Raw genomic sequence first — 24,766 nt, 5'->3', positions numbered from 1 at the left:
TAAAAGTAAATATATTTCTAAATAAAGGTATGATTATGTTGCAAGAAAGAAGTGATCCTAATCAGTTTTACCACCTAATTTTATCTTACACCCAGTCACCAGGATCCAGACACTTAATCCTTACTATTACTAGCAGCCCTAAGGGCAGATACACACGGACAGATTCGGTACCCCTTGTTAAAGTACCTTTGTGAAATTACCCTTAGGGTAGAGACAACGGTCAGATTTGGGGAGATTAGTCACCTGTCCACAAATCTCCTCTTCTTTGGGGCGACTAATCTCCCTGAACTGCCTTCCCGCCTGCTATAATGTAAATTGTATGTAAATTGGCAATCGGAAAATGAAGCGATCCGATTGCCATTCCGCCGGCGATTTACATTCTAGCCAACAGGAAGGCAGTTCGGGGAGATTAGTCGCCCCGAAGAAGAGGAGATTTGTCGCCGGGCGACTAATCTCCCTGAATCTGACCGTTGTCTCTACACTAAGGGTAATATTAAACAGGTACTTTAACAAGGGGTACCCCTTAATACATCTTCCTGATTGGCAGGAAGCTCCACCGATCATTATGTTGGCAGTAACAATGTTAATTAACAGAGAGAGACACCCCAAGGTAGAGTCCTGCATCGGGTTGGGTACCCGCGGAATACCCGCAAAGTGGTCCAGTTTTGGGCAAAAACTACCCAGATTCCTTGGCCGTGCGGGCAGCCGTGGGTAAGGTGCGGGGCTTGGAAGCCTCCCACCCTTATGGTTCTTTCAGTTTACAATTTTTTGTTGGGAAGATTCGGCACTGGAGTAACGTCTCAACGTGTAAATGTGATGTCACTTCCATTTTCGCGTGTCCCCAGGTCAGAAGGTTAGTTGGCCTATTGCGGTTCGCGGAAACATGCGGGTCAAATTGCAGATTTGCGGGTATGGGTTGGGTACAGCTTTCAAAAAAATGGACCCGCACTGGACTCTACCCCAAGGAGTACTACAAAAGGTGCATTTTTAAAGAACTGAAACGGACATTTTTTTCCACTGAGTCAATTTCCACTTCATCAATCATTTGTGGACCTTGGCAAGTGATCTCATTTGTGTGTTATAGTTTTCCATAAAAGGAAACTTTACACTATGTAATGTTATCTCCTCTGTTCTATTAGAGGAGGTCTCTGTATATGAAAGAAAATATAATCGGCTAATAATTAACATCCTGATAAGGGACACACCAACAAGTTTGTTACGACTAAACATTCATATATCTAGAAAGAATTGTTCTGCGTGTTTTCCATGAGCCGCCATTGTGTGTTACGCGGTGATCACCTGACAGGAAATATTTCCGGTTCTAGAGCAGGAAGTAATGGGTGTCTTTCTATTGGCTGATGTAACCTAGCATGTTTGTGTGCCTTCCCAAGTAACAGTCGGCTCTAAAAGTGAACGGCTAACCTGCAAGAAACTTGAGGTGGTGCTTGGTATGAAATGTACAGGTTGTGGGCTTCTCTGTGCTGTTATCTAGTTGCAGGATTGTCCTGGAAGCTTTCACAAACCTCATTAGGAACAATGCAGGGTGTGTCTTACTTTACTTTGGCAGGTAATTGCTTTAAATACTACCAACTAATCCCAGTAGTATTTTTTCTTTCATCGCCTCATCATTTAAAGGGAAATTGTATGTTCTAATCAAAACAATAACCCGTCAGATAATTTTTATCCTACAAAGTCAAAGAGACTTTTCAAATTGACATATACAGTGTACTTTTCTATCCCAATGGCTGACTTTTGTGCTATAACCCACACAAATGGAGTGATGCTCATCAGCGGAGATCTAATATAGGTGTACATAGCTCCCAGCATTTTGGAAACAAAACGAGGAACAAAAAGATTTGGTGCGTGGAGCACAGCTGTTTTTGTGACCACACCCCCTAAGTACCATGTTCATTTTACAAAATTTGTCAGGTTATGAAAGTTTGAACACATTTCTGTGGTTTTTAGGTGTTGTTAAAGTTTTACTAATGAAGGAGAATTGCCCTTTAAAGGACCAGTAATATCAAAAAAAATTAATAAACATCGGGAAAAAAAAACCCACGAAGACAAATTAAACTTTCAAATCGCAAAGTCTTTATTAAGAAATAACTTACCGAAACTCCGCTTGCGCTCCTCTTCAGAAAAGGCGGCACGGCGAAGATCCATCGTGCGGCACTCAATTTCTCCGCCCGGCTATTTCCTATAACAGGCAGCGAGGAGAAATCGAGAGCCGCACGATGAATCGCCCGATCACTTTCTGAAGAGGAGCGCAAGTGGCGTTTTGGCAAGTTATTTCTTAATAAAGACTTTGTGATTTGAAAGTTTATTTTTTTTTCGATGCACTCAATGCAAACTCTAAGCCAGGCCATGAGATCAGCATAGTAATTTATTGAAGAGGGTTAGGGTACAGCCTTATGCATTTCATGCTTCCCCTAACACTTAGTCATGCCTCTATTTTCCTTCTCACAGTAAATAGCAGTACTGCCTTGCTTTATATATGCTTATTTTTGACATAATACCCCATGTGAATTAAAGCAGGGTCCTTATAAAGATATTATAAGCCACCCAGGAGTTACGTGACTATATGAAAGCACTAGGCCGCTGTATTAATTACTAATCAGCCTTATATTGTGACATTTCTATTCTATGAGTACTGTATATTGTGAGTGGGTCCCTAAGCTCAGTAAGTGACAGCAGCATAGAGCATGTGCAGTGAATCAGCAGAAAAGAAGATGGGGAGCTACTGGGGCATCTTTGGAGACACAGATCTTTACTGCTAATGGGCTGTGGTTGCCTTGGGCTGGTACAGAAGCACAAAATGTAATGTACAACATTTTTAGCTACTTCTTTAGTTTACCTTTCCTTGTCCTTTAAGGCTTTTAGTCAATTAACAGGCAGTATGCAAGGGGAGAAAGTTCCAGGAGAGATCACCATAAGTTATAAACAGCATGTTTTAGATATTATAAGTCACTGAGGGGTTCCATGACCAAATAAAAACACAAGGCCGAGTGCTTTTATACGGGTTATGGAACTCCGAGGTAACTTCTAATATCCTCATATTTTCCAACAAGGGGCACTTTATTGATTATAATACACAAGTTTTAGTGAGTCATGTGACAAAAATGACATCACTACTCACCGTTTATAACTGATGACATCACTAGTCACCGTTTATAACTGATGACATCACTAGTCACCGTTTATAAGGATGTCATTTACAGGATATTCATGGCTCTTGCGTATTACATAGCGAATAAAGAACCCCCTCTTGTAAATTATAAGGATATTATAAGTTACCGAGGAGTGGTCATGGAACTCCGAGGTAACTTCTAACAGGGGGTACTTTATTTATTATAATATACAAGTTTCAGTGTGTCATGTGACAGAAATTACATCACTAGTCATTACCGTTTAAAACTGATGACATCACTAGTGACCGTTAATAAGGATATAATTTACAGGATATTCATGGCTCTTCTGTATTATATGTAAATATTTGGCATATCAGCCTTGTTGTAGTCACAACAAATAAATCTCATGTCTCATGGCTTCACACTGGTCCCTCACCCATTACTTTGGTGTGTGTCACAATTCTAATTAAGTGTTATAAATAGTATTATATATAAACGATCACCGCGTCCTGTACATCTAATACAGGATTTTGTTTCAGTGTAAGGTCCCTTGATTAATGGACACGGTATTTATCTATTTGTTGTATCAAAACCACAAGTTTTACAACAATACCCTGACTTTGGACTATTTCTGAGGCCGGGGCTGTGGTTGGGAAGCGGTGAAGACTGATTTTACTTCTCTTGGCCACATAATGGCTTTCTCTACCTCTTAATGGCAACTAGCTGAGGTCTGAACAACAGGCCACAATTGTATATAGACTAATTGCAAATATAGAGATTGTTATTGCCATCTAGAGAGTGATCATTTATGTTTGTTTTTATATTGGCAGTTTATTAAAGTTCTATTTTGCTATAAAAAAGGGTGCTCTCTCATTACCATTGGGATGATGCTGTGTCTGGAATTGTTTGATTTCGTACTGGTTTTACACGGTAAGATATACTATCACAACTTAAAAGTTTTGTGCCAATACCTCCGGAATACCAGTGACTGCCATTATCTGCTGACCGGTGAAACCGTGAATGGTTAGATGTAGGGATGCACCGAATCCACTTTTTTGGATTCGGCCGAACCCCCGAATCCTTCACGAAAGATTCGGCCGAACCCCCGAATCCTTCACGAAAGATTCGGCCGAATACCGAACCGAATCCGAACCCTAATTTGCATATGCAAATAAGGGGTGGGAAGGGAAAACATTTTTTACTTCCTTGTTTTCTGACAAAAAGTCATGCAATTTCCCTCCCCGCCCCTAATTTGCATATGCAAATTAGGATTCGGATTCGGTTCGGCCAGGCAGAAGGATTCGGGCAAATCCGAATCCTGCTGAAAAAGGCCGAATCCTGGCCGAATCCCGAACCAAATCCTGGATTCAGTGCATCCCTAGTTAGATGCACCTATTTCCCACTCATATTAAAAGTAGAATTTATAATAATTCTGCTATTCATGCTCTTTGCTAGAGTTCTGCGCTGTACCGATTTTTGAGCCCCGAACCCACAACCTGAACCGCAACCTACATCTTTACCCAATTGGATCCGCTACCTGAACCCTGTCCGCAACAGCCTTATCCGCAACCCGCCGACCACCATTAAACAGGAAGTGCTGTTGTTGCAACCCGGAAGTGACATAATCAAAAGTGGGCGGAGACAGAAAATTTTTGTAACGTTTTAAAAGGACAATTTAAGATAAGAAATACAGCCGAGACCCTCAACCCAACCCGCAACCTGCAGCCCTGCATCTATACCCACACCCGAAAACCCTACTCTCATCCTGCAGGGTACCCGACCCGCTGCAGGACTCTAATCTGTGGGAATGAAGCTCTGATTGATTTGGTCTCCAATGAGCTGAAAATGATTGAGCTTTATATAATTTTTATAATCTTCAGCATTATATATTCCTGGGGGAGGGGCAACATATGAACCCATAACGATTCTTTAAGGGCAGAGACACACGGTCAGATTCGGGGAGATTAGTTGCCCAGAGGCGACATTCTAGCTGGCGGGAAGGCAGGGGGAGGTAGTTTGTTTTCCGAAGTCGCTTGAAGTTTCCTCGTGAGGCAACTTCGGGAGACTTCGGAAAAGAATCGCTCCGAGTGCAATCCCACGGGTGATTTAGTTTCTAGCCAGCAGGAAAGCAGTTCTATGAGATTAGTCGCCTGAAGATGAGATTTGTCTCAGGGTGAATAATCTCCCTGATCTGACCATGTGTCTCTGACCTAAAAGTGGTTGGTTGTATCCCTTTTAGTAAATTAAAGGTCACTAACATCAGAATGGCAGAAGTGCTGATATAGCTGATATAAATAAGGGCTCCAAGTTCTACCAGAGCTTTAACATCCACGTTTGCAAATAAACCAGATAAATTGGCTAGAATACAGGAGATTTAGAGATACAGACGTCAAATATTTTTCACGGCTCTCTTTTTAAGCTAGTCACAAATGCCCAGATGTAGTCAGGCACTTTGACTACAACTGGACACGGCTTCAGAAGATTATCCTTGTTGGATTGAAGATTAGCTGTCCTGAAAATGTGTTTGTTTCCACTAAATATGATACCTGCCTGTTTAGCCTGTGGTTGTTGGACAACCAATCTGGTAACCTGCAAATAACCCCTTGTGTGTCACCTGCGGGGGATCCCCCAACCTTTTCTACCCATGAACCACATTTAAACAGAAGCATCCAAATTGTTCCAGGAGGCTGTGATTGGCTATTTGGTAGCCCCTATGTGGTCTGGCAGCCTACAGGAGGCTCTGTTTGATAGTACAGGTATGGGACCCATTATCTGGAAACCCTGTTATCCAGAAAGTGCCGAATTACAGAAAGGCCATCTCCCATAAACTCCATTTTATCCAAATAATCCAAATTTGTAAAACTGATTTCCCTTTTCTGTGTAATAATAAAACAGTACCTTGTACTTGATCCCAACTAAGATATAATTAATCCTTATTGGAGGCAAAACCAGCCTATTGGGTTTACTTAATGTTTACATGGTTTTCTAGTAGACTTAAGGTATGAAGATCCAAATTACGGAAAGATTTGTGGAAAACCCCATGTCCCAAGCATTCTGGATAACAGGTCCTATACCTGTAAAAAAAAATATACAACCAAAACTTGCCTCCAAACCAGGAATTCAAAAATATGCAACTGCTTTGAGGCCATTGTGAGAAACATCCAAGGGGTCGGTGAGTAACATGTTGCTTGTGAGCCACGTGCTGGGAATCACTGCCCTATAGAATGAAACCTTTCTCTATAGAATATAAAAGTGCAAAGATCTATCAAAAGTTCAGTAAAATCTGAACTCGATATCTGTTAATGAGGCTTTGGGTGTGAGAGGCTTTCAATCAGCTGATGTCCCGCTGACACTACCGAGCAGAAAGCACTCTGTGTGTGGAGAATTGTCAGATTAAAGGGGAACTATTCTCGAAAATGAAAATGTAATATACGCTTCCTCATATGGACTAAAGAAACTTTCTAAATACAATCTGTTAAACATTCTGCATTGTTTCTGAAATAATCATGTTTATATTCACAATTACTCTCTCAGCATCTGTTTCTCTTCATTCTGTCTTCATGCAGCAGTTGGGTGTCAGATATTCATTGACAGTTAGATCCAATATATCTTATAGGGGGGCTTCCTTTCCTAGCAGATGTTTTAGAGCTCACTCAAATAACTGATTCCAGTACAAACAAAATCTAACAATAACTGCCTTTTGCACAAATCCTGCATGTAGAGAGACATGATGTCTGGTGATTTTAATAGAGTGAGCTCTAATACATCTTCTAGGCAAAAGGAGCCCCCCTATAAGATATAGTGGATCTAACTGTCAATGAATATCTGACACCCAACTGCTGCATGAAGACAGAATGAAGAGAAACAGATGCTGAGAGAGGGAAAGTGAAGATAAATTTGATTATTTCAGAAACAGTACAGAATATTTAATTGATTGTTTTTAGAAAATGTCATATCAGTGTGATGAAGCTTATATTAAATTTTAATTTTCTAGATAGTTCCCCTTTAAACTTACATCTACAATGAGAATAAAGCACTGTCTTTCACAGCCCAGGGCTTCTTTATTTTAAGAATCATTATTACTCTGTTTACCTCTGTCTCATTCCCTTGGCACCCTCACCTCTCTGCTCCAATCAGAGCAAGAAACATCTCAATGAACTCCCTTCACGTGTTGAGTCCCGTGTAGCTGCCAGTGACTTCTCTTACTAATCCGATTACTGACAAATAATGGACTCCACAGCAACGATGAACTTTCAATTATTCATTCAATGTAATATATACCCTGTTTTAATGTATTGCTTCTTCTGCGCCCGGATCATTATCTCTCTAGATTTGCATTTAGATATAAGCAAGGAGATCACCGTATTGCAGAATGACAATATTAAAGGGGAACTATCGCGAAAGGGAAAATTTATTATAAGTTTCAGCATACTGAAATAAGAAACTTTAAAGAAAATTAAAAATCCAGTTCTGTTTCTGAAATAATCTGAAATTCACTATCCCTCTCTCAGCATCTGTTTCTTATCATTCTGTCTTCATGCAGCAGTTGGGTGTCAGATATTCATTGACAGTTAGATCCAATATATCTTATAGGGGGGCTCCTTTTGCCTAGAAGATGTATTAGAGCTCACTCTATTAAACTCACCAGACATCATGTCTCTCTACATGCAGGATTTGTGCAAAAGGCAGTTATTTTGTTAGATTTTGTTTGTACTGGAATCAGTTATTTGAGTCAGCTCTAATACATCTGCTAGGAGCCCACCTATAAGATATATTGGATCTAACTGTCAATGAATATCTGACACCCAACTGCTGCATGAACAGAGAATGAAGAGAAACTGATGCTGAGAGAGGGATAGTGAAGAAAAACTTGATTATTTCAGAAAAAGTACAGAATTTGGGATGCACCAAATTCACTATTTTGGATTCGGTGAACCCCCGAATCCTTCGCAAAAAATTCACCCGAATGCCGAACCGAATCCTAATTTGCATATGCAAATTAGGGATGGGAAAACATTTTTTACTTCCTTGTTTTGTGACCAAAAAGTCATGGGATTTCCCTCCCCACCCCTAACTTGCATATGCAAATTCAGGTTCGGCCGAGCAGAAGGATTTCGGCTGAATCCTGCTTAAAAAAGGCCGAATCCCAAACTGAATCCTGGATCCGGTGCATCCCTAGAAACAATGCAGAATGTTTAATAGATTGTATATAGAAAGTTTCTTACTTCTGTATGAGGAAGCTTATACAGCTATGGGATCTTTATCCGCAAACCCGTTATCCAGAAATCTCCGAATTACGGAACAACCATCTCCCATAGACTCCATTTTATCCAAATAATCCAAATGTTTAAAAATGATTCCCTTTTTCTGTGTAATAATAAAACAGTAGCTTGTACTTGATCCCAACTAAGATATAATTAATCCTTATTGGAAGCAAAACCAGCCTATTGGGTTTATTTAATGTTTATATGATTTTCTAGTAGACTTAAGGCATGAAGATCCAAATCATGCAAACATCCATTATCTGGAAACCCCAAGTCTCGAGCATTCTGGATAACAGATCTTATACTGTATTAGTTCCCCTTTAAGGTAAATGCTGATGTTTGTTCATGTTACTAAACTTTTTCCGGCTCAACATGTAGTTTTAGCACAGCCTTCCGTGTAATAAATGAGTGAATAACCAATTATTTGCTTTGTGGATTTTAAAGACATGGGGGTAATTAGTAGCTGAACAGGATTGGATAGTTACACGTGCAGTTTACTGGAGCCTCCAGCCCTTTGAACTAAAGACATGAAAGTCTTGTTGAAGCCATTGATGCGTGGTGGCATGTTTTCCCCGGCTCTTTCACATTATTCACATTCTTCTAGAAAATTCTTCCTGTTTGTGACAAAGAAAAATTAGTAGGTGTTCCTCGGTCTGATGACGGAAGGTTGGGTGCAAGTTATATTTTACTAAATGCTCCACGTTCACTGTTGTAATCTGAGGATTGGAATTTGCTAACTTCTTATCCTGGGGTTTTCCGGATAAGGGATTTTTCTGTGCCTTTAAAGGAGAACTAAAGCCTAAAAATTAATGTGGCTAAAAATGCCATATTTTATGTAGTGAACTTATTGCACGAGGCTAAAGTTTTAGCTTGTCAATAGCAGCAATGATCCAGGACTTCAAACTTGTCACAGGGGGTCACCATCTTGGAAAGTGTCTGTGACACTCACATGCTCAGTGGGCTCTGAGCAGCTGTTGAGAAGCTAAGCTTAGGGGTCGTCACTAATTATCCAGCAGAAAATGAGCTTCCCCTGTAATATAAGCTGATGCTACAGGTTAGCTGATTATTAAATTCTGATGCGAATTGTACTGGAGGCACCTGGGAGTTGTGAGGGAGTGCACAGGGAACAGGGAGGCACCTGGGAGTTGTGAGACAGGGAACTGGGAGGTGTGAGAGAGTGCACAGGGAACATGTGAGAGAGTGCCCAGGGAGGCCCCTGGGAGTTGTGAGAGAGTGTAAAGGGAAGTCTCTGGGAGTTAAGGAAGAGTGCACATGAATGGTGAGGACATGGGTATGTGAAAAGATATGGGAATGAGGAGGAGAGGACACAGACAGGGGTTGAAGTGGAGAGAGCATAGTTCAGCTTATGAAGGAGTTGTCTGTGGTCTGGGTGTGTCATAAAAACTTGGCTATGTCTAAGTAATAAGATATTATATCTGTACAGCATGAAAATACAGCAGATAAGTGTGAGAGCTGCACAGGTTTTATTACATAATATGTATGTTTATTTGCTGTTCAGAGCAATTAGCCCGTGTTTGTTCACTTGGCTTCCCTGATACAGTAGTTTGTCAAGGATCTTTACTCTTTCACTGTTAAAATACATTGATATAGACTCAGAGTGAATGTATTATAATTAGTAAATAGATTGTAATTAGTAAATACCTCCATGTTGGAGGAGTTAACCAAATATGTCAGCTTGTCCGTGCAGGCAAAACAAGGGAAGACATGTTTCTGAGAGCGGACATGTAAGTTGGAAATGTTTTTTGACACCAGTTTATCTCTCTTTCATTTTAGGAGATCAAAAAAGATCCAGAGCCAAAAGAAGAGAATGTATCAAGTAAAAGGGAGAAATCTGGAAACGTTGCCAGCCTGGTGCAGCGGATGAGTGTGTATGGAATCCCTGGGATGGGGCCTCCTCCACAGCCCAAATCCATCAAAAAAAGTAAGTCGGGTGCTGGGCAACAGTGCATTATATTTTTATTACTTTAAAACACTTTGATTTTTTGATGTTCCTGTTCCTTTAACTGCCCCCCTCATTTGTAGAGTAGGCAATCAGAATTATACCTTGATAACCCATCTGCTTGTATCTCACTCCCTGCTCAATTTAATATGTCCCTCCCATCAGCAGCCAAAAGGGCTAGCAAAGCTATAGTGTCACATGTCACCGTGTGTCATCAGCCTTTTATTTATGTTTGCTCTTCTGTTCCAGCGTTATCTAATCCTCCCTGCTGAATCACTCACAGACCTAAAGCCTAACTAAAGAAGTAGCTAGAAATGTTGTACATAATGTTTTGTGCTTCTGTACCAGCCCAAGGCAACCACAGCCCATTAGCAGTAAAGATCTGTGTCTCCAAAGATGCCCCAGTAGCTCCCCATCTTCTTTTCTGCTGATTCACTGCACATGCTCTGTGCTGCTGTCACTTACTGAGCTTAGGCACCCACTCACAATATACAGTACACATAGAATAGAAATGTCACAATATAAGGCTGATTAGTAATTAATACACATAATTACTACATGGCAGCACAGAAACCAGTGCAATTAGCATCAGAATTTAATAATCAGCAAACCTGTAGCATCAGCCGATATTACAGCCAGGGAAGCTCATTTTCTGCTGGATAATTAGTGACGAGCCCTAAGCTTAGCTTCTCAACAGCCAATCAGAGCCCACTGAGCATGTGAGTGTCACAGACACTTTCCAAGATGGTGACCCCCTGTGACAAGTTTGAAGTCCTGGATCATTGCTGCTATTGACAAGCTGAAACTTTAGCCTCGTGCAATAAGTTCACTATATAAAATATGCCATTTGTAGCCATATTCATTTTTAGGGTTATCTTCTCCTTTAAATGCATTTTATGCCTACAGGGGTATATTGATCAACAGCATATGTCAGCATCAGCCATAGCAGGGGCCAAAGTCTCATTAGGCAGAAGTGTGCAATAAACAAGGGGCAGGATACATGTCATATGACTAATAAACTCAATTCATGTTGGGTGTGGATCCTTTTATGAGGTGCCTGTAATCTACTGCAACATCAAGCTCGTTCCCTCTAGGGTAGTTATGAGTAGCAGTACTTCTCTCCCTGTAAGGGTCAGGGCACACGCTCAGATTCGGGGAGATTAGTTGCCCGGCGACAAATCTCCTTTTTTTCGGGGGCGACTAATCTCCCTGAACTGCCGCCCGATGGCTAGAATGTAAATCGCCAGCGGGATGGCACTCGGAGCAATTCGTTTTCCGAAGTTGCAACTTCAGGCGACTTCGGAAAATGATGCACTCTGAGTGCCATCCCCAGGCGATTTACATTCTAGCCAGCGGGAGGCAGTTTGGGGAGATTAGTCGCCCCCCCAAAGAAGAGGAGATTTGTCGCCGGGCGACTAATCTCCCCGAATCTGATTGTGTGTCCTGACCCTTAGGGGGAAGACACACAGAGCTACTAGTAGCAGCTACTTGTCACTACTACAAAATAGACAATAGTGATAATTGGCTTTGCTGAGACACTACGATGCACATTTATCAAAAGTCAAATTTTGAATTCATATGAGTTTTTAAAAACTCCCTTAATCTCCCATAAATTCGAAATTCGACCAATCGAAATTTATTAAAAAAAAGAAACTCGGATGAATATAATAGGACCGAAAATCGATTAGAATGTTCAAAACTGGATTCGAGTTTTTGCTCCGAAAAAAAAACGTGAATGTCAGCAAGGCTGCATACAACTCAAAATTCATCCCTGGACGTCTCCCGTTGACTTAAAGGATAAGTAAACCTATAAAATAAGTGAAAGTAAAATTGATGAGAGTGCTATTGTAAGAACATTTGTCATTTACATTCATTATTTATTTTCTTTTTATTCCAAGTTATTAAGGGATACATGTACTGTAAATATGAATGAATTTTGTTACAACAGCACCACCTGCTGGTCAGTTTCCCACCAGTCTGACCACCGAGTAGTCAAGGAAATTGTCAGGAGAAAGAAAGAGAGGCTGCTCTGATGTTCTTCTGCTTAGGAAAACAATTAGAAACCTTTCTCAAATCTTTCCTAAGCAGAAGAACATCAGAGCAGCCTCTTTCTTTCTCCTGACAACTTCCTTGACTACTTGGTGGTCAGACTGGGAAACTGACCAGCAGGTGGCGCTGTTGTAACAAAATTCATTCATATTAACAGTACATGTATCTATTAATATCTTGGAATAAAAAGAAAATAAATAATGAATATAAATAACAAAGTTCTTACAATAGCACCCTCATTAATTTTACATTCACTTATCTTATAGGTTTACTTATCCTTTAAACAGCAATTCGGCAGGTTTGAGGTGGCGAATAGGTAAAGGGATAGATCTCAAAAATCTAAATAGAATTTTTTTAAAACAAAAACTCATCAAATTTGAATAACTCCCTAATCGATTTTGACAGTTTTGACCACAAAAAAATTTGAATTTTTAATTCGACCCTTGATAAATCTGCCCCTACATGAGGCAATTTTTCAGTATTGTCTCTGGCAGGGTATTTTTTGGGCATTTTGTAGCTGCTACTAGTAACTCTGTGTGTCTTCACCCTAAGCTTTAAAAACTGCAGCCTCTATGAACAGCTGAAAGCAAAAAGTTTAGGCAGCTCGGGCAAGTGAAAGTGAAAAGCAGGGCACAACTGCTGCAGGAATTAGTGGTTTAAAAACAACATATTTTCAGATGTTAATGCACAGTTACATTTTATTTGACCAACATTTTGGCACCCTAATAAGTGTGTAGTAAGGCCCCTTTGGCACAAATCAATAAACATATTTTATGTCCTGCTAGAGTCCTGCACGGAACCAATTTGTTAAACCCGACCCACAACCCAAACCCGCATACTTACCCACTTGAACCCGCTACCCAACCCGCAAGTACCTTATCCACAACCTGATCCGCAACCCGCTGACCATCAAGTAACAGGAAGTGCTGTCATTGTAAACTGGAAGTGACATCATTACAAGTAGGCGTGATCAGAAAAAAGGGAGTACAATTTGCTATTGAGAAGACCACGTCCAGTGTCAGACTGGCCCACCAGAATAGCAGGAAAACTCACGGTGGGCCAAGGTGTCAGTGGGCCCTCTTCTTCATGGTCATTCCCTATTTCTTTATGGGAAAAAGATGCTTAATAATGGAATAATATAGCAAATAGAAATAAAGGACTATGACAATAAAGAGGTTGAGTGAATAATAGTTTGGAAAGTGGGCCCTTGGTCTAAGGTTTTCTGGGGGGCCCTTGGCATCCCAGTCTGACACTGACCACGACCCGGAGAACCGCCGACCCGCGTCTTTACCCCCTCCCGAAACTTCATCCTGCAACCCACAGGGTACCGCAGGTTTTTGCGGGTACCCGACCCGCTGCAGATTTTTGCTCTAACTTGCACATAGCTTTTAATTCTGAGATCATACCTTGCATGTTTAAAGGGGTGCTTCACCTTTAAAGGAGAAGTAAACCCCTAATTAAAAAATAACCCCCTATACTACATAGACCCCACTCCCCCCCCCCCCAGCCTAGCTGCTTCCCCGGGCAAATGCCCCTAACTCTTTACTTACCCCTCGGTGCAGATTCATGGCATCGCGTTCACGGCAGCCATCTTCTTCTCTTCGGTCTTCATCTGGAAGTAAGTTCCGTATCGGCGCATGCGCAGTTGGAGCAGTCCTCGGGTTTTTATCAACTGCGCATGCGACGAAAGTCAAGAAAATTGCTGAAGCGCCAGAAGAAGACCCGATGAAACCCGAAGAAGATGGCGCCCGTGAACTCCGATGCCGTTAATCTGCACCGAGGCATAAGTAAAAAGTTAGGGCCATTTCCAGAGGTAGCAGCTAGGCTGGGGGGGGGGGAGGAGGGGTCTATGTAGGGTAGGGGGTAGGGTTTTTTTTCATAAGGGGTTTACTTCTCCTTTAAGTTAACTTTTAGTACGTTATAGAATGGCTCATTCTAAGCAATTTTTAATTAGACTTAATTTTTTCCTTTTTAATTATTTGCCTTCTTTTTACTATTCCCAGCTTTCAAATGGGGGTCACTGACCCCATCCAAAAACAAATTCTCCGTGGGGCTACAAATGTATTGTTATTCCTGCTTTTTTATTACTCATCTTTCTATTCAGGCCTCTTCTATTTATATTGCAGTCTCTTATATTGCAGTCTCTTATGCAGATTAATGCACGGTTACTAGGATAATTTAGACCCTAGCAACCAGACTGCTGAAATTGCAAACTGCAGAGCTGCTGAATAAAAAACTAAACAACTCAAAAACCGCAAATAATAAAAAAATGCTCAGAAATTGTCTCAGAATATCACTCTCAACATCAAACTAAAAGTTAATTTAAAGGTGAACAACCCCTTAAAACTAGCCCTAGATCTCCATCTGTCCCCTCTAATATAGCCAGTGTGTTTCATGGTTTTGGCAGCTCATACGCTATTTGTTATAGAACCACAGCCACATCCTCTTGCAGTTTTTTTATTTATAAATATTCTTTATATAGCGCCAACAAGATTATACATCAGTCCCTGCCCCAGCGGAGCTTACAATCTAAGGTCCCAGTCACGTTCACACATAATCAGACCAGTGTTATCAGGAATCAGTTAACCTGCCTGTCTGTTTTCAGAGCGTGGGAGGAAATTCACACAGACCCAGGTAGAACATACAGACTCTTTACAGATAGTGTTACTGGGCAAGTTGTTTACAGAGAATGAATGTACAGTGTGATTTGGAATAAAGTGATATTTGTTTGTGAGCTGAGACAGGCACCGGCGTGAGTCACTGCAGTGTTGCTCTAGCTTTGTTATTTAAAGGGGAACTATCACGAAAATGAATATTTAAAGGGGAAGTAAAGTCTAAAATAGAATAAGGCTAGAAATGCTGTATTTTGTATACTAAACATAAACATGAACTTACTGCACCACAAGCCTAATCAAACAAATGATTTATGCTTTCAAAGTTGGCCACAGGGGGTCACCATCTTGTAACTTTGTTATACATCTTTGCAAGACCAAGACTGTGCACATGCTCAGTGTGGTCTGGGCTGCTTAGTCAAAATGCAGCACAAGTCAAATAATATTTGCCACAAGCTAATACAGCAAGACTGATTAATAATCAGAATATACAGACTGCACTGGGTCTTGTGTTGTCATGTAATCTAATGTGGATTTTATAGTTTTTGTATTGTTTAATACAAACTTTCTCCAACTCAGCAGAACCAGTGGCTGCAGCAAAATAATCCTCCAAATAGAATCCCAGTTTATCTGTTTTAATCTGGCTCCATGATCTTTGTCCCTGCAGCTGGAGTTGGAAACAGTAAAGGGGATGTAGAGGCAAAAATAGATCCAATACAAATCTCTACACAGTCGCCGACTGCTCTACAGGGAAACAAACAAAGCTGCTTGAGTTCTGCATGGCTGGGAAGTAAGGCGGGGGCTCCCCCTGCTGTTCATAAGATCTCACCCACTTAATTCGATCTTGCCCACTCCCACACCTTGTGTATTACTCCCTTCCCTTTAGACTGTATGCCTATGCATAGGGCCTTCCTCACCTTTTTGTACCTGTATTGATTGTGATGTTTGTTACTCCATATATTCTATGTATGTAATTCATGTGATTTAGTTGTATAATCACATTTACTTTACAGTGCTACGCAATATGTTGGCGCTATATAAATACATGTTAATAATAATAATAATAATAATGATTGTTTCCCTGCAGAGCAGTTAGGGACCGTCTGACAATTCCTATCCACAGCAGTAAATGAAGGGAGAATTTCACTGCATACAGTCAGGTTTCTTATAAAATCTGTACACATTTTTTAATTAAAGTAATTGGAGATAGGTTTATTTTTCATTAAAGCATACTGAAATAAGAAACTTTTTGAATTCAATCAATTAAAAATTCTGTGCCTTTTCTGAATTAATCAAGTTTATTTTCACTATTCCTCTCTCAGCATCTGTTTCTCTTCATTCTCTCTTCATGCAGCAGTTGGGTGTCAGATATTCATTGACAGTTAGATCCAATATATCTTATAGGGGGGCTCCTTTTGCCTAGAAGATGTATTAGAGGTCACTCTATTAAACTCACCAGACATCATGTCTCTCTACATGCAGGATTTGTGCAAAAGGCAGTTATTTTGTTAGATTTTGTTTGTACTGGAATCAGTTATGTGAGTGAGCTCTAATACATCTGCTAGGAAAGGAGCCCCCCCTATAAGATATATTGGATGTAACTGTCAATGAATATCTGACACCCAACTGCTGCATGAAGACAGAATGAAGAGAAACTGAGGAATAGTGAAGATAAACGATTATTTCAGAAACAATGCAGAATATTTAATTGATTGTAATTTCAGTATGAGGAAGCTCATATTAAATTTTCGTGATAGTTCCCCTTTAATATGGGAATGCAAGTAAGCCTGTCTACTTGCTGGCTCCGGTAACTCTCCACCTCTGCAAATATTTCATCATTTGGAGATTACCCTGAAGAGGTTTGATGGCAGCCGGTGCTTGCACAGCCAGTCTTGCTGCTTTTGAAGGGGTTGTTCACCTTTGAGATAACTTTAAGTATGATGTAGAGAGTAATGTTCTGAGATAATTTGCAATTTGTTTTAATTTTTTTTTTATTATTGAAGGTTTTTGAGTTATTAAGCTTTTTATTCAGCAGCTCTTCATTTTGCATTTTAAGCAATCTGGTAACTAGGGTCCAAATTCCCCTAGCAACCATGCATTGATTTGAATAAGAGACTGAAATATGAATAGGAGAGGCCTGAATAGAAGGATCAGTAATAAAAAGTATCAATAACAATATATTTGTAGCCTTACAGAGTATTTGTTTTTTTAGAAGGGGACAATGACGCCCATTTGAAAGCTGCAAAGAATCAGAATAAAAAGACAAATAACTATAAAAAATAAATAATGAAAACCAATTGAAAAGTTGCTTAGAATTGGTTGTTCTATAACATAATAAAAGTTACCTTAAAGGTGAACCACCCCTTTAAGTCTACTAGAAAATCATTTAAATTAAATTAAATAAACCCAATAGGCTGGTTTTGCCTCCAATAAGGATTAATTATATCTTAGATATAATCGGATCGGATCAGCCCAATATCGCCCACTTCTGTGTGTGCATATGGAGAGATCCGCTCATTTGGCGACTTCGACGAACAAGCTGATCTGTACATCTATGGCCACCTTTGGTGGAGCTCCTCTTTTGCTTCCTCTATAGTTACTCCATACCTCCCAACTGTCCCTTTTTCGGAGGGACAGTCCCTCTTTTGACAGCTCAACCCGCAGTCCCTCATTTGTACTAGAAAGTCCCTCTTTTCTCTGCACTGAACAGCCAGAAAAAGAAACAAAGTTTCTCACTTAATTGGCTTTTAGCAGAGAGCCCAGAACAGCTAAAAGGTGCAAATAAGATACTTTGTAACAATTTTGAGACACAAAAACACAGTTTAGATACGGAGAAATATTTTCAAACTTTCATAACCTGCCAAATTTTGTAAAACAAACATGGTAATTAGGGGGTGTGGTCAACAAATTGCTGCGCTACATGCGGAAAAGTAATTTTTGTCCCTCTTTTTACTTCCAAAATGTTGGGAGGTATGGTTACTCCACTGGTCGGAAGGTAAGAGAACTATCTTTGTGCCTTGTCAGCTAGTGGTTGTAGGTAGGGGAACATATCGGGTTTGGGTCGGGGCACGGGTCTATCCGACTGGACTCCACCTTGAATGTAAAATAATCCCCTGTATTTATTTATTTCAGAATCCAAAAAGCGTCAGTGCAAAGTCCTATACGAGTACGTCCCACAGAACGAAGATGAACTTGAGCTGAATGTGGGGGAAATCCTGGATGTAATTGAGGAGGTATGAGGAATTGTTGCCAGTCTAGAACCTGCTAGTCAGCACAAGTACAGACAAGAATTATTTTTAGGTTTAATTTGTTTCATCCATTTTCATTTTGACTTGGCTTCCTGTAAGGCCTTGTCACATGCACAGACCTCAACCAGACCCCTAGTGTCTGGCTCCCCTGTTTAAAAAACAAAAAAAAAAAAAAACATCAGGGTGAATGGCAGTTTGGCAAGACAGATACACATCAAATGTTTGTTTGGCTGATAAAACAAGGACTTTCCTGCCCTCAAGCCTGTATAGATTAATGAGGTGCCTCCGGCACTGGCTTTCTGACAGCACAATAATGAATATATATATTCCTGGCTCAGTTGCTGCTTTTCTCTTGCCTTACCCTGCAATATGCTCGTGTTGGTTCTTTACGCCTCTTCCCATAGACTGTCAAACACTATTTGCTGGGCTGCAGGGAGTTCAACATCAACCAAAATTTAAAGGAGAAGGAAAGCTACCGAAGCAGTTTATTGCCAATAGATTAGTCACAATAGTGCAAGCTATAGTGCACTGTATTTATTCTGCAGAATGCTTTACCATACCTGAGTAAACAGCTCTAGAAGCTCTCTGTGTAGGATAGCCGTTGCCATATTAGCTTGGTGTGACATCACTTCCTGTCCTGAATCTCTCTCTGCTCACTCATAGCTCCGATTTCAGCAGGGAGGGGGGAAGCAAACTGAGCATGCTGGTGTATTTATAGACTTTTCTGATAAAGCTTACTTCATTTTAGCCTTTCCTTCTCCTTTAAAGGGTTCATCCACCCAAACACTTTTTTTTCAATATACATGAACTAGAAGTCTTCAGTGTTTTCAAAGCAGAAGCAACTAATAGACCTGAAGCAGAACACCTTTTTACTACAGGTATGGGACCTGTTATCCAGAATGCTCAGGACCTGGGGCTTTCCGGATAATGGATCTTTCCGCAGTTTGGATCTTGATACCTTAAACGGGTGGTTCACCTTTAAACAACTAGTTGGTTTTAGATCGATCACCAGAAATAACGACTTTTTCCAATGACTTTTCACCTTGTGAAGCAGCTCTGGGAGGGGGGGGATCGCCGACCCTATAAACTGTTCTAAATGAATACATTTAGTTGATACATTTCTTGTCTTTGTCCCTGCTGAGCAGAATCTGTGAGTTTCATTACAGGCAGCTGTTAGAATTGATACAATAATTGCTAATACTCCAGAGATGAGCTGAGAAATGGATCATGTAAATGTTGCAAAATTGTAACTAGGGATGCACCGAATCCAGGATTCAGTTCGGGATTCGGCTTGGATTCGGCCGAATCCTTTTGCCCAGCCGAACCGAATCCGAATCCTAATTTGCATATGCAAATAAGGGACGGGCGGGAAATGACATCACTTTTTGTCACAAAACAAGGAAGTAAAAAATGTTTTTTCCTTCCCACCCCTAATTTGCATCTGCAAATTAGGATTCGGTTCGGTATTCGGCCAAAAAAGTGGATTCGGTGCATCCCTAATTGTAACAGTTTAGAATCCGCACCTGAATTACTGAGCTGCCAGACAAACACCGGAGACAGGGACATTACATTTTAAACAGTAAAAAATAAATAATGGAAAGTAATTGGGAAAAAAAGTCTGTATTCTGGGGATCAATCTGAAAACAACTGAATTGAAAAAAGTGTTTGGAAGGTGAACCACCCCTTTAAGTCTACTAGAAAATCATATAAACATGAAATAAAGCCAATAGGCTGGTTCTGCTTCCAATAAGGATTAATTATATCTTAGTTGGGATCAAGTACAAGCTACTGTGTTGTTATTACAGAGGAGAAGGAAATCAATTTGGATTGTTTGGAAAAAATGGAGTCTATCTGGATAAGGGGTTTCGGGATAACTGATCCCATACCTGTAAAATAATCAGGAATAACAGATAATAAAATAAATGTATTTAACAATAAAGACAACCTATTGCGGCACAGCACGAGGATCACATACCTACATAGAGCTCTAGTTCAGCTGCAGTATCATTCACACTTACAACCAAAAACATCAGCTGTTGATCAGTCAACAGAAAATGCCTTAAAGGGGTGGTTCAACTTTAAGTGAACTTTTAGTATCTTATAGAATGGCTGATTCTAAGCAACTTTTCAATTGGTCTTCTTTTTTTTTTTCTTTTATTATAGTTTTTTAATTATTTGCCTTCTTCTTTCCATAATTTGGATCTTCATACCTTAAGTCTACTAGAAAATCATGTAAACATTAAATAAACCCAATTTTGCTTCCAATAAGGACTAATTATATCTTAGTTGGGATCAAGTACAATCTACTGTTTTATTATTACACAGAAAAAGCAAATACTTCTTAAAAATCTGGATTATCTGGATAAAATGGAGTCTATGGGAGACAGCCTTTCCATAATTTGGAGCTTTTTGGATAATGGAGTTCCGGATAACAGATCCCATACCTGTAGTAGATATGGAGATCCAAATTATGGAAAGACCCCTCCATCCAGAAAGTCCCTTGTTCCGAGCATTCAGGATGACCAGTCCCAGACCCAATAGGCTGGTTTTGCTTCCAATAAGGATTAATTATATCTTAGTTGGGATCAAGTACAAGTTACTGTTTTATTATTACACAGAAAAAGGAAATCCTTTTTAAATATTTGAATTATTTTGATTATAATGGAGTCTATGGGAGACAATAGAAAATAAATTTAAAAGTAGCTTTAGTTTGCAATTGCATGTACTCATACACTTTCAGACCATCTTTATTTCTTCCTCTCCCGTTATTTTTTGCTTTCTCGTTTTTTCTTTCTTTTTCTCGCTCCTCCTTTTTATCGTCCCCCCCCCTTTCATTCTATAAAACCCAGTTGACACAGATGCTTTCATCTCTTAGTCCAAGCCCTATTCCAGCCGAGCATTCCTATTTATCCCTGTGCTTTCCTGGGACAGAATTTTGCTTTTGATAAAGAAGTTGTGCTTGGAGCTGGAGTGCGTTTGATATCTCGCCAAGGAATTCTTCCTCTCATTTGGAGAGCACATGGGGAAGGCTGCAAGCGCCATTAGCTGAATATGAAGTCATAGTTTCCTGTTACACAACATCATGGGCCCATATTTGCTTCTCCGCTAATAAATATTGCATTCTGCCTGCTGTTTACTGGTACATGTAAGGCACAACTGAGGAGCCACAGATCCATACACTGAGAAAGTAAACGCACAATTGTGTATCCGTCGCTTTATGTTCATCAGCTTTTGTGACCGTTTTGTAGTAGTTGTCGATTAAAAAACAGGACATGTCCATCAGGTTTAAAGTAAATCATCCTGTCTCCAATTTGCTGGTGCAAAATTTCTTCCTGACTCCCAATGAGTCGTCCGACCCCTCCCTGGATTAGCTTTGCATAAGAGTATTACTATCATTAACATGTACTTTCTAACTTGGTGCCCAACCCTTACTTGAAGCCTAATGTATCTACTAATCAAATGACCTTAGGGAGGGAATTCCACAGTGTAGTTAGCTGGCCAGCTTGCAGAGAGATACTATCAACTGTTTACTTTTAAACTCGTGGCTCAGACAGGTTCGTTCTCTCTAGTAATATTTAAAATGGTGCTTAACCCGTGGCCACAGACTGTGGATAAACCTCCCTTCATCAGGTAACAAATGTGAACAGGTATATAAGGTATAAGGTTTGGGCCCAGTCACTCACCCAGTGGGTAGGGTTGCCACATGGCCAGTATTTTACCGGCCTGACCGGTAAAAATGATGCTTGATGCCAATGTTATTAATAGGATAAAATGGCAAGAATATAGGACGGTCTGTATTTTTTTTCCAGAAAAGGTGGCAACACTACCAGTGGGTTGTGGGCGAGTGGTGGTCTTAATTTTTCCCAATACCCACCCCGTAGCTGATATCACTCTCAAGCTCATAAAGGATTATAAAGGATGTTGGGTTGGGAGTGGGTTTATAAAGGATGGTGGATTGGGAGTGGGTTTATAAAGGATGGTGGGTTGGGTGTGGGTTTATAAAGGATGGTGGGTTGGGTGTGGGTTTATAAAGGATGGTGGGTTGGGTGTGGGTTTATAAAGGATGGTGGGTTGGGTGTGGGTTTATAAAGGATGGTGGGTTGGGTGTGGGTTTATAAAGGATGGTGGGTTGGGCGTGGGTTTATAAAGGATAGTGGGTTAGGGTGGATTTAGAAAGGATGGAGGATTTAGAAAGGATGCTGGGTTGGGCATGGGTTTATAAAGGATGGTGGGTTGGGCATGGGTTTATAAAGGATGGTGGGTTAGGGTGGGTTTAGAAAGGATGGTGGGTTGGGCGTGGGTTTAGAAAGGATAGTAGGTTAGGGGTGGATTTAGAACGGATGGTGGGTTGGGCGTGGGTTTATAAAGGATAGTGGGTTGGGCGTGGGTTTATAAAGGATAGTGGGTTGGGCGTGGGTTTATAAAGGATGTTAGGTTGGGCTTGAGTTTATAAAAGATGGTGGGTTAGCCGTGGGTTTATAAAGGATGGTGGGTTGGGAGTGGGTTTTTAAAGGATGGTAGGTTAGGTGTGGGTTTATAAAGGAGGATAGGTTAGGAGTGGGTTTATAAAGGATGGTGGATTGGATGTGGGTTTTAAAGGATGGTGGGTTGGGCGTGGGTTTATAAAGGATGGTGGGTTGGGTGTGTATTTATAAAGGATGGTAGGTTAGGTGTGGGTTTATAAAGGAGGATAGGTTAGGAGTGGGTTTATAAAGGATGGTAGGTTAGGTGTGGGTTTATAAAGGATAGTGGGTTGGGTGTGGGTTTATAAAGGATGGTGGATTGGGCGTGGATTTTAAAAGGATGGTGGGTAGGGCGTGGGTTTATAAAGAATGTCAAAGGAAAAAAGGCAATGGCACACCAGGCACGATCAAGCAGGGAAAACCCTTGCAGAAGTTTATTTGCACACGATGCAACGTTTCGGGGTGGTCCCCTTTGTCAAGCAAGTCCGGCAGAGTTCCTGAAGGCCAGGGTGTGCGAGGTGAACCCCCCTTTTTTTTTTTTTTTTTATAAAGAATGTCCTCATAACAGGTTGGGCTGGATGATGTTTGTACATAGGCTGTAGTGATGTGCGGGTCTATAAAAGGAAATTCACACCCGACCTAATCTGGGTCACATCCCTGTTTATAGACCTGCACCAACCTCTCCCTGCATCATGGAAGGGGCGGAGTATGCAGGGAGAGGTTGGTGCAGGTCTATAAACAGGGATGTGACCCCACAACTGGGGGTGGAATCGGGACACCGTAAGGTCGTGGGTGGGTGCCAATTTGGTCCTCGTCAAGTGTCATTTTCTTACCTTCCTCATAGATATCTGCCCAATTTCTGGCCAAATATCAGTTGAGCAGAACAGTGGGAACACCCCCTACAGGACCAATAAGTTGATTCAGTCTGGAATGTGGTTCTTACTGTATATAAAAGCTTTAGTTTTGTTTCTAAATTGCAGAGAGGGGTGCTATAAATCTGTGTTACTGCCGATATACCCATGAGTGAAGCTGAAACTATAGTCTGACGTTTGTAGCAAAAAAGTAATCCGCGCTGTTTTTCTTTGTAAGGTAGAAGAAGGCTGGTGGCGTGGAAGCAACAGTGGCAAATCTGGCCTCTTTCCATCAAACTTTGTAAAAGAGCTGGAGCTGTCGGACGATGGAGAGAGTCAGGAGAGCACTGAAGATTCAGGTAAAATCCTTCTGTTATTTAACCTAAATTTACCCAATACTCCCAGCAGCAAAGGCTTTACAAGAAAAAAAGCCTCCGTTAATGAGAGTCAGTTCTGCAGACGCTTGTGAATGTTGCCGGAAATAAACAAAGTGCCGTCATCACATGTGCCAGGGTCTGCCAGCGTGAACTGACTTCATAGCCTTGGGCAAATATTTGTACTGTAAGACTAAGTCTTACAAAATACACCCAGCAACTGTGTCGTTAATGAGTTACCAGATCACTAATTAACTTTTCAGGGTTTCGGTGGTACAAACACTGCTCTTGCAAATACAATTATATACTCTTTTCCAAGGAGTGTAACCATGGTTATTTTTCCCTAACATAAACTGTAAGGCTCAGGGCACACAGTGCTGGTGCTTTTATCTTTTGAGGCCGAACTATGTCTCGCCATCAAGCCTGCTTCAACAAAACATGGGGCCTAAAATTGAGGATTAAATAAAGTAATGTTTGAAAATTTAAGCCACGTCACATGGCCCCTTCAGCACTCCCTTTTGCCTTAAAGGCAGGCTAGTAAGAACTGTAAAGCAATGTCTAATAAACGTTGCATTAACCCCAGACATACCAATAAGACCATTGGCGAAAATGGATAACAAGCACTGCCTTTAACTCCAGACATACAAGAAAGATCAAGGCAGAAAATGTATACAGAGCATCACTTGGGCGTGCCTAACTTTTGGCACCCCAAAGTGTAAAAAGAATTTCTGTCTCCTTTAACCCCAGGCATACCAATTAGTGATGTGTTGGTTTTTCTGACCCACACCCGCCCGATATCCTCCCTCCACCCACGCCC

At 40.7% G+C, this 24,766-nt stretch overlaps 1 protein-coding gene across 5 annotated transcripts in view; it reads left to right on the top strand.

Moving 5' to 3' along the window:
* The window catches only part of cd2ap.L (CD2-associated protein L homeolog), a 96,047-nt gene that overhangs the window by 41,327 nt on the left and 29,954 nt on the right, over positions 1-24,766 (top strand). For 3 of the 5 annotated variants that reach the window (XM_041562205.1, NM_001092963.1, XM_041562208.1), the window contains 3 exon segments: positions 10,187-10,334; positions 18,146-18,246; positions 23,814-23,934. In XM_041562205.1, the coding sequence (XP_041418139.1) occupies positions 10,187-10,334; positions 18,146-18,246; positions 23,814-23,934 (370 nt within the window). 5 annotated transcript variants of the gene reach the window in all.

Source organism: Xenopus laevis, chromosome 5L, assembly GCF_017654675.1.
Source record: "Xenopus laevis strain J_2021 chromosome 5L, Xenopus_laevis_v10.1, whole genome shotgun sequence".
NCBI lineage: Eukaryota > Metazoa > Chordata > Amphibia > Anura > Pipidae > Xenopus > Xenopus laevis.
The sequence above is the reverse complement of the archived record's forward strand: the minus strand, read 5'-3'. Positions and strand labels throughout refer to the sequence as shown.